Here is a 10,885-nt window from a genome sequence, read left to right as displayed (position 1 = left end):
TTGCACTGTTAACTGGAGCTAAAACGTTTAAGTTCAGCTATTTTTATTAATATAGACTTTAATCAAACAAAACCAGCTGTGGACTGAAGGAAGTTCTTTGTTAAGTTGTATGGAAAAACAATCCATCGTTCTAGATTTAGTTAGGTTAAACCCCCAACTAAAAATAAAGTGAATCTAGTTACAACAGCAACAATATTAAAATAAAACAAACTATTATTGATTCTAGAGCCTCAATCTTCATACAATACAATATCACTGCATGAAAATAAATAAAATTCTAAGAATTACAATGGGATTTTACCAGTTGTTTGTGTTCAAGTTCATAAAACAACAACAACACATACACACACACACACACACACACACACACACACACACACACAGAAACAGCCCAGATACCAGTGATCCACAGATAGACAACTTTTTAATAATTAGAAAATTAGTGCTCACACTATATCCTATGTGTAGAAGAAACCATTTTTACATAATGATTTTGACTTAGCTGTATACAATATTTTAAGATACTGTACAAGATATATTTGGCACAAAGACTGTTAGATGTTTATACTGCATAAAATGAATTGATATCTAGCCTTTAATAGCTTAAAAAAGAAGCTTTTCCTCTATTTAGTGAAGTTAAGGCACTACTTAAGTTTCTTCTTATAATATGAATTTGTGTTATTTAAATTAAAGCAGCATTTAGAAAAATTTATAGATAGGTGTTTTCCATCGGTTGCCACCAGGAGTTGGGAAACTATGCCTGTGGGCCAAATCCTGTTTGTGCTTGCTACGTTTCTATTGGGATGCAGACATGCTCATTTTTGTGGCTGCTTTTGGGTGACAATGGCAGAGTCTAGTAGTTGTAGCAGGAGCCATATGGTTTAAAATATCTACTATCTTGCCCTTTACAGAAAGTTTGCTAATCGCTAATAGTGATAATTTGATTTTGGGGGCAGAACATGTTATAGAAACCAGAAAGGACTCTAGTGAGGAGCATCAAATGCCACAGACAAGTCAAAGGGAGCAGGCTGACAAAAGGCATCTTCCCAGTGACCTGGTGTCCAGATCTACAGCAGGCATTCGGTGAGTGCTTAATCCATTTGCTCAGTGAAAGCTGGGGCTCTGCTTTGCTACTGGGTGACAAGAGCAGATTCCTCTGAAAATGACTTAATGGTGGCCAAAGTTGTCAAAGGTCATGAATCAACTTTTCATCTAGATTTTCCTGGAATAACAGGATATGCTGTAGCCATATTTTGTTTTTAATATGGATTAAATAATCAAAAGCAGTTCTAAAAGATATTGCTTTTTTTTTTTACACAGATTAATTGCTCTTACTATTAAGCTACCTGTTGGAATTTTCATATTCTAACACTAGTTGGAGGTTTTTGTGGTTAATCAGTTCAGAAAACAGATGGTTAGACCCATTTTTTATTTCAACCATCATTCCTCAAGTGCCTTTTATGACTCAAGCAGGTGCCAGAGGCAGGGAGTGGCAGTGAGTTCATTTACTTATATTTTATTTACCAGACAATCACTTATTTCCTAATCCCTGACTTGCCATAAAAAGGATTGGCAATCCCTTGGCTTTAACAGTGAAGGACTTGATCCAGCCCAGAATTTCAATGAACGATTTTTAGAGACAGGGATTTGAAGCCACCACTCATGCAGCAAAAGATACCTGAAAAGTTATGTGGGCACCATTGTTGAGCCTTGATGTCAAGGTCATGGAGCCTCTTCAAAGGAGTCTTAGGGAAAGGAAATAGCAGCAAGCATCAGTGAGGATAAAATAAGCCCATTTGGGTTTGTATTTACTTCTCAAAATTTATAAATAACACACACCAGGTGAGTCCTATGCACACCTGTGAGACCTGGTCATTAGCTATTTCTCTTCATGTCACTTTTGGTTCTCAGAGATGAAAGTAAATACAAAGTGCAAACCCTTGGGTATAAGACCCAACCTCACTGCCTCCCTTTTGTGGGTACATTAGTGATAACATGAGCAATGGAATAAGAATTATATTATAAAGAGGATTTTGGTAGAAATGAGACCAGAGAATCCTTTTGCATCTATTAGTATTTTCTTAACCTCCTAGATAACACTCTGGCACACAGGGTGTCTGCAGGTTGTATTTGCTTGATTTGTGGATTAACTTCACAATCAGTATGATGTAATAACTTTCTCTAAAAGTTAGAACATTAGTTAACATTTCACAAATATCAAAATATTTTAAAGTAATTTGATTCCTGTTCTTTAGCCCAGACAAAAGAAGCCAGATCATATTTTGGATAATGACAGAACTATTTGCTTAAAATAACAATTTTAGGTAAATCAAGTCATAAAAAACCATAATGAAATATCAATTTCATTTTGTTATGTACCTCTTTGCAAATTAAGACAAAGCAGAGTTTTATAATACTTTAATATCTGTAACAACTGTGGTTTTGGTGTATCTTAAAAGTAGAATTCTTTTAAATTATGAAGGATTTTGTGTGCTTGAAATCCTAGGGGAAAAAAAGAAAACAAATCAAGGTTAAATATAATATACTACTACATATTTAAGGAAATACATATAAGCCTTATGAATATCAAACTACATCCACTATAAGAATCATAGAGATAAAAACCATCACATATTTAATGAAATCTGTTTTATGGGGATTTAAATAAGTAAATACTAGGAGACAAGATACTTGAAATTATGTCTAGAAAGTAAGGAAGCAGGACTGGAAGTTAGAAATAGTGTTGCTTAGGGGTATGCTACTGGCAGCTAGCGGGGCAGAAGCCAGAGCTGTTGCTACACATCCTGCAGTATATGACAGCCTGCACAACACAGAGTGATGAGGCTCAGAGTTGTCAGGTTAAAAACCCGGCTGAATATAAGGTAGAACTGAAGAGGACTAACTCTGAGATGATGACTGGCAACAGAGAAAAAGAAAGGGAAAAAGGAAAAGTCTCTTTTTTTTCAACTTAGATACAACATGCCTTTCAGTATTTGGTGGGAAGGGATTATTTCGTTCCATAAATTATAGGAATGAGTATGAAGTTACATATTGTTTATTCCCTAATTAAATAACAATATGCTTTCAGTGTAGCAAATTATATATAAATATATGGGGATTTCAGTAATAGATTCTGGAGTAAATGAATTTTAAAAATCAAAGTTTTATATTAAATTTGTGAAATTTTTAGGGAGCAATAAATGAGTGTTAAATATTAGCGTCCATTAGGCTCACAGTATTTAAAATACTAATGTCCATGCCTCACCCCAAGCTCCACTGAAAGGAAATCTAAGAATCTCTGCTCTAGAGTGTTGAGGAATTCTGGGAACCCTCTGGTTTTCAAGCGGGAGTTAAGACCTTAAAAACATTAGAAACTCCCCTTCCCTCACTATATTCCTCAAAAAAATAACCCAGAAAGTTTAATGTCACTTAAAAAACTATAAAACGTAAGCAATAATGTTCTCTAAACCATCAGAGTAAGATCCTTATTGTCTTTCTAGGACTTCTAAAAATCCTTTTAGCCCTAGCAGAGGATATTTCATATTCTTAAATTTCCCAAGTGCCTTTGAATAACCAAAGGCAAATCCTAGAACCACAGATCTGCTGGGAGTGATCTACTTAAAGCATTAGGAAACAAGGTACCTGATTCCAGCTCCACCATTTCATCCCATATGAATTTAAGCCTTAACCTCCTCATCTATCAAATAGAGTTGAAAACTGCGGGCCTAGTGATCTTAAGGAGGCATACTGATAATAGAATATACTATAAGAGAAAAAGAACGATATGATAAAGATCACTTCCTATAATTGATCTGCAAATACTGGGCAACCTTATCATGCTATACCACTGGGGGGAAGGAAGCTAATGTTCACTTACATCTTTCTAGATGCCAGTAGTAGACAGTAATACAAAGTACATTAAAAGTGAAAATTCACAACTGCCATATGACTGCTTCATTTCCCTTCCCTATTCATATGTCCTGTAAATATACATTTAAAATACTCACATTTTCACTCAATGTAGGGGCTTTAGATGAAGAACTACCCTTCCTGTTTGTGGAAAATAAGAGACAGGATTTACTGCATTATCACCTCCTATTCTGAAACATTATCCTCATTTAGTTAACATTACCTCCATACATTTTATCAGCAGGAAGATGAATATTTATCTTAGCCAAAAACTATACCTGAATTTCTTATATTTATAGCAGTATACACAGAGAAAGCCATGCAACAAAGTACCCATGAGTGAAGCCCTGTGCATCTAAATGTAGCCTATGGCTAATATACTAAAGATTTTTGTGCAATTATTGCTATGTAACTTAATATATTAACATTAAACATTTTGAAAGCTTAATTATTGTAATCTCAAAATTTCACTTTTATTAATAGAAAGATTTACATGTGACTAGGGTTGTAGTAGAATTCCAATAAATTTTAAAAGCTGTAGACTTAATGATCAGGAGGAAAGGTGTCAAGATATAAATATACTCCTTTCCAAAATATTATCTGGTTTTGTAGAGACATTAATTCAAGGAAACATTAAACTCCTTTACTGCTTATGTAATATTAGATCTCTCTGCTCAAAACCCTCCAATTATTTTCATCTTTCTCAATAAAGTGGAAGTCCTTGCAACTGCCTGGGGGTCAGGTGGGATGGGGTGGGGTGGTGGCTACACATTCAGGCTGCCCCGCTCTTCTGAACTCACCTCCTTTGCTACTCCTAGTCCTGATAACTTGGATTTCACCCTGGATTTGTACTGGGATATTATGAGGGATGGGGCCAGGCATCTGGGAACAGGAAATCAATGGTAGCTAAGTCTTCAAAAGATGTAGATGACAGTGTATCTGAAACCATGGCAGCTGGGAATAGAGGAGAGAGCCCTTAGACTCACAGTAGGGACTGCCATGTCCATATGTACAGGAAGGACAGTCACAAATCAAGCACACATAAACTGGGACTTTGGTGATCTCATTCATATCTCATATACCAATGACTCCTACATTTCCATCTCCAGTAAAACTATTTCCCCAAACTCCAAAATTGAATATTCAGATACTTAATGATTAGCTATACTTGGAAGTCTAATAAGTTTATTGAGTATTAAAATTCCAAATACTCCAGACCTCTTCATCTACCCTACCACCACTTCCAAGGCCACTCCTCCTAAATCTTCCAAACTTCCATAAATGGAAACTCTATCCTTCTCATAACCTTGAAGCTACCTTCCATTGCTTTCTTTTTCTCACAGCCCATATCCAACAGATCAGCAAATAGTTAAACACACACACACACACACACACACACACACACATACACATATACATACATATATCCAGAATTCTATCACTTTTCAACATCTCCAACACTGCTGCTTTGGTACCAACTGCTATTTTCTTTCTTTTTTTAATTGGCACATTATTAGGCATAATAGTAGGATTCATTATGCCATATTCATAAATGCAATTAATGTAATTTGATCAATCTCATTCCCCAGTACCTTCCCTTTCTTTCTCCTCCTCCCTCCCCAAATCCAGCTACCATTTTCTCTCGCCTTGAGTATTGCAGTAGCTTCCTAACTGGTCATGAGGTAATACCCCTTGTTACCTCATGGTTTATTCTAAACAGAGCAGCCAATTGGAACTTTTGAAGAATTAGGTAAGATCATGCTATTCTTCCACTCACAGCCCTCCAATGACTTCCTATTTTAATTAAGTACCAACATTTAACTGCTCAAAACTTCCTGGAAAGGTCTCCATACAATCTGACCTCTTTTGTATACTCATCTCCTTCTATCTGTTTCCCATATTCTGTTCAAGTCACACTGATCTCCTTGATATCCCTTAGACATTTTAGCCATGTTTAGTCTTAAGCTCTACTACAGTTTGGATTCTGGATGCTCCCAAAGGTCCATATGTAGAAAGCTTGGTTCCTAGCATGCAAAGCTCATGGGAGGTGGAAGAATCTTTAGGAGGTGGGGCCAAGTGCGATGCAGTTAGTCACTGAGGACAGGCACAAAAAGGAGATATTGGAAACTTTGTCCCCTCTTCTTCCTCCCTCTTTTGCTTTCTGGCCCCCGTGAAGTGAACAGACTTGTCCAACCTCATACCCCCTGCCTCAACATGCTGCCTCACCACAGGCCCAAAAGCAACCAGGTCAACTGATCGTGGACTGAAACTTGCAAAACATTTTCTGTCTTTAACCTGATTATCCCAGGTATTTGTTATAGTAATGGAAAGTTAGCTCACTCAAGCTCTTTCTGTTTCCTGCCATGAACATTCTTTTCATGGATATCTGCATGACTTACTCTCTCATCTCCTAAGGTCTTTCTCAGACATCGCCTTTGAGGGAAGCTCTTCCTGACTATCCTATTTAAAATAATTTTCATTCCTACCTTGTGCATTCCCTGTCCTCTTACTTGCTTTATTTTTCTCCATAGTGCTTAACACAATCTGACATACTGTATACTACACATATTTGTTGACTTTCTGCCTTTCTTTACTAGTATATAAGTTCTATTAAGCAGTATTTTGTGAACTTTTTTGGTCTTGTTTTGTGTACTACTATTTTGCCAGTCTTTAAAACATTGTTGTCAAATAGATAATTAAATGTAAAAAATGACCTAGTAAAATTTTATTTGAAAAATTTAAATTTAGCAAAATGCAGTAAATGCATATATATATATATATATATATATATATATATATATATATATTTTAAAATAGTACTAAGGGAATGCTTATAATGCCAAATTAATGCCCATGATTCTTCTCCTGGTAATTACTCATCATTTTCAAAAAGGCATGAGGCATGAGGCAGAATGTATTCTTGACATATATGAGAAACTCCCTAGAAATACACCTACAGAAATAACCCAATATCCCACTCTTGACTGTAAACAGATAAATAATAGAATAACAGTGGATATAGGGAGAGGCATGCATTTTAAGAAAATATACTTACTGGAAGGAAGTTTCTTCTACAAAAAGAATAAGTATATAAATCATTAATGCAAGAATTAATATGGGATGACAGATTTATTTAAATACAAGTTTTGCTTAATGTCTTTTTAATCTCAATCCTCACTTGCTGACATTTGTACCTTCTAAATCAAGGGTTGGCAAACTTTCAGCAAATATTTTAGGCTATGTTGTCCCAGAGGCAAAAGTAAGGATACTATTTAGGTACTTATAAAACAAGAAAGAAAATAAATTTCCAAATTTTTATTGATTAAATTTAAAGTATAATAATAAAGTTTTATAATACAAGTCCTAATAGTTGGAAGAATAGAACTCATTGTGAGGGATAACATTTCTCTTAATTAGGATTCAAGTTAGTGTTTCCTATCATTAAGTAATTGCAAAATTTATCTTTAAAAGTTTTGGGGCCTCAGAAAATCAGGTGGGGGGCCAGATTTGTCTCTGGGTCAAAATTTGCCAACTTCTGTCCTAAACACAAGTTCAAGAGTATGGTTCTCTTAGGTAGGTTTTCTCCCAGATGAAAAAGTGAATGACATTATTAGCTAATAACCCTTAATATACAAATTAACTCTTTAATTCAGTATTTGAAGAAAAATTTGTTTGCCAACTCCTCATTAAAAATACTCATATAAACAAATAAAAAAAATACTCATACAGGGTCTAGGGTTGTGGCTCAGTGGTAGAGCACATGTATGAGGTACTGGATTAGATCCTCAGCACCACATATAAATAAATAAAATAAAAGTATTATGTCTATCTACAATGAAAATTTTTTTAAAAAATACTTATACAGATATTAATTGCAAGTATAAATACAGACTACAAGAATTTTGAATAAGTAATCTTATTTGCAGTACTTTCACTGGTGACCAGCAGGGGGACTCGGTTAGAGTCCATTCATAAAATTACATTATGCGGGATTAAATTGAAGCAGTATAAACAAGAATAATACTATTAGTTCACAGAACAATTGTTCTTATTTATAGGAATGTCCTTGAATCCATGTTTATGGAAATACTTTATTACATTTAATATCTATTTATAAATATTATTTAAAACTCCTTTTAAATTTAATTTTTATTTTGGTATAAATTATTTTTAAACCCGTATTCTAAAATTAATGCTCTTTATAAAATAGTGGGTCTAATATTTATTCATGCTATGAATTTATTTATTATTCCATTTAAAGATTCAACTTATACACTATTGCCAAAAGACCTAATGGAGTTCTACAGTTTTGAGATGATTTTAAAGACTGGAAATAAAGAAATATATTAGGAGAATAAAACATTATTTTTCAATCTCACCCACTATTCTATCATCAAATGGGTGCTGAAGTTACAACTTTCTTCAAGTTTAACTTGAACTAAAAACCTTGTATGGAAGTGTCTCCAATACTGTCGGTTTCTAGTTTTGATTAAACAATGATCTTCTACAGTTGTGCTAAACTTGACATTCAACATTTCACTGTTCAACACTGATAAAATAGTTCTCTGGTTTATTTCAATAAAATTTCTTGTAAAAATTGAAATACTCAATTCCTAATTTAAAATAAGAGGGCCTAGCATGCACATAAATATACCACAATCTATATTGAATGTCTGTCTCTACACTATGCCACTCCAAGGATACCACTCACACATGCTATGGTGTTGCTTAGAATTTTGCAAATGACTGCTTTGTTCTTTTTTCTCCAAGATGCTTCACAACCCACCTGCGTATTACCTTGAGCATCTTCTATAGCAGAAAATCAGTGAAAAAAATATTCTCCAGTTTGTTAGGACTTTTTAGAAGAAACAGCATCTCATAAGACTATATCCAAAGGAAACTGTGTATCAAAGAAGGGTGAAATTCACTTACTTGAAAAGTAGCCTTTTCTCTGAGCATAGCACACACCAAGGCCACACACAGAAATCACTAAGGCCACAACTACTACAGCTGCTATGATGCCACTTATGTTGAGATCATCTGGAAGTGAAATATACCATGCATAAATTCACATCACATAGATGGACAGACTTCATCATTAAGTTGAAAGGACTCAACAAACTCCACTTTGCAGCTATGCTAAAAAGCATATTTTCAAGACTTTGAAGCCCGTTCAACAATTCCAAGGCATAGCACAAAACTGATTGAAAATGTTGACAGAACTAAGTTTTGCAAGAGTCTTAAATTTTAAAAAGTCCTATGGTCAAGAAAGAGAATGTATGACATTCTTTTGCATTCATTTGGAAATGCAGTAATTCAGAGTTAAATATCAGGTTAGAAACTATCTTTTTCCATATTTTTATTGTTCATTATAATTGTACATAATGAGTTTGTTGTTACATATTCATACATTGCACACAATAGAAGCAATCTTTGAAGTTGGATGATTTGAAATATTCTATTGTGGCTCCTCTGCCACAAATTTTACTTTAAATTCTTCTATATCATCCTATGTGTCAATTTCACAAATAATGAAAAACTCCAAGAGAGCAGATGCCACTGCTCTTCTATAAAACTGTCAGAAAGACCTTCCTTCTTGAATTGTCTGGTTGTGTTGTATGTACATGTGTATCACATACATATGTACACTAAATTGTTATCCCATGGAGTTTAAAATAAATTAAACTCAATGAAGCAAACACACTTTTCTCTTTGCTATAAAGTTAACTCTTCTCTATCCTAATACAAGTAGATTTTTTTGGACTCAAGTTTGGAATTGCTACCATGTTACAAACTTATGAGTTTTTTTTTTCTGGATTGATTCTATCACCCAATAATTAAATTATTAAACTTCCAAGCTTAATACTTCTGCAAATTGGACACTGTATCAAAGATACCCTTTATTCAAGTCATTACTAAAATGATGAACATAACTGTTCCTTAACAATGTAACATATTTATAGATACCTTCCTTCATATACCACAATTTACCAGTATGCCTGGAATGTGTGATTCAAGGAATGTATAAATCCTAACATTATTACTTCACATTTTTCCATCCTGACTACAGGAATTTCATGACTCACACTCTTGTTATTCAAATACATTTTTTTTGCATTTATTAAAGAAGCGATTCCTAAAGAGTTACACCCCTTGCCCAACATTGAGGCTCAAACCCAAGAGACCTCGCGCATGCTAAGCAAAGTGCTGTACCACTGACTGAGCTGTACCTCAAGCCCTTAATTTTTTTTTTTTTCTAAGCAGGAGACATGATTGATGAATCTTCCAAAAGGCTAATTTGACCAGAGTAAAAAACACCAATTATTACTTGGTATAGATTCAGTTCATATTTGGTTGGCCACTGAGAGGTCAAGTTCAATGAAATTCTGCTATTTATTTACTTGATTAAAAAACAGAAAAGAGGGCCAAAAATCCACAGTAATCAGAATTAAGGTAAAATTAAGTCAATAGCTAAATGAATTCCTGAGAACCAAACTGTGCCTACTATTTTTTATAGTAGCCAATAAATTTGACATCTACAAAGTATTCAAGTCTAATGGCTATTACAAAAACAAATCCTTTTAGTTTGCAATGAATTTGACATCTATGAAAGATTAACCTTAAAAGCAAAATTCTGACAAAAAATCCTCTTAGCCTGTAAGTGCTAAATCATGCAGTGGACTTTAAGTTGTTTTCTTCAATGGAATGGAAGATAGAAGAGTAGTAAGTTAGAGGTAAGCTGTTTTCATCCAATAGCTATTTTCTGTGAGATATTGAGCAAGTCATACAACTCAGTGAAGAGAAAATGTAGCAATAAATATTTTTGTATTCTTGAAAATATTTTTGTATTCTTTCTCTGAAAAAAAAAAAGAATTTTAAAAAGAAGAAGGCCACCATTAAAGGAAGGTGTTATTATTCTCACTGAAAGGAACCAGACTGCTAAAAGGCCAAGGAGGAAGCTGTACAATAAACCAGT

The 10,885-nt window shown here is 34.2% G+C and overlaps 1 protein-coding gene across 4 annotated transcripts in view; it reads right to left on the bottom strand.

Annotated features, from left to right (window-relative positions):
* Positions 1-405: 405 nt before the first annotated feature.
* The window catches only part of Jam2 (junctional adhesion molecule 2), a 54,279-nt gene continuing 43,799 nt past the window's right edge, over positions 406-10,885 (bottom strand). The window contains exons 7-11 of one of the 4 annotated variants that reach the window (XR_013436975.1): positions 8,842-8,949; positions 4,710-4,863; positions 4,008-4,050; positions 2,380-2,502; positions 406-1,745 (exon numbers count right to left, since the gene is read on the bottom strand). Coding sequence is in view for 1 of the 4 variants with exons in the window: in XM_005335399.5 (XP_005335456.1) it covers positions 2,470-2,502; positions 4,008-4,050; positions 6,965-6,980; positions 8,842-8,949 (200 nt within the window). In the remaining 3 variants the exon portion in view is untranslated. Of the gene's footprint in view, positions 2,503-4,007; positions 4,051-4,709; positions 4,864-6,964; positions 6,981-8,841; positions 8,950-10,885 lie in introns of those variants that run through there. The other 3 variants (XR_002485060.3, XM_005335399.5, XR_005734552.2) reach the window with 3 other exon arrangements.

The sequence above is a fragment of the Ictidomys tridecemlineatus genome, chromosome 3, assembly GCF_052094955.1.
Source record: "Ictidomys tridecemlineatus isolate mIctTri1 chromosome 3, mIctTri1.hap1, whole genome shotgun sequence".
Lineage (NCBI taxonomy): Eukaryota > Metazoa > Chordata > Mammalia > Rodentia > Sciuridae > Ictidomys > Ictidomys tridecemlineatus.
The sequence above is the reverse complement of the archived record's forward strand: the minus strand, read 5'-3'. Positions and strand labels throughout refer to the sequence as shown.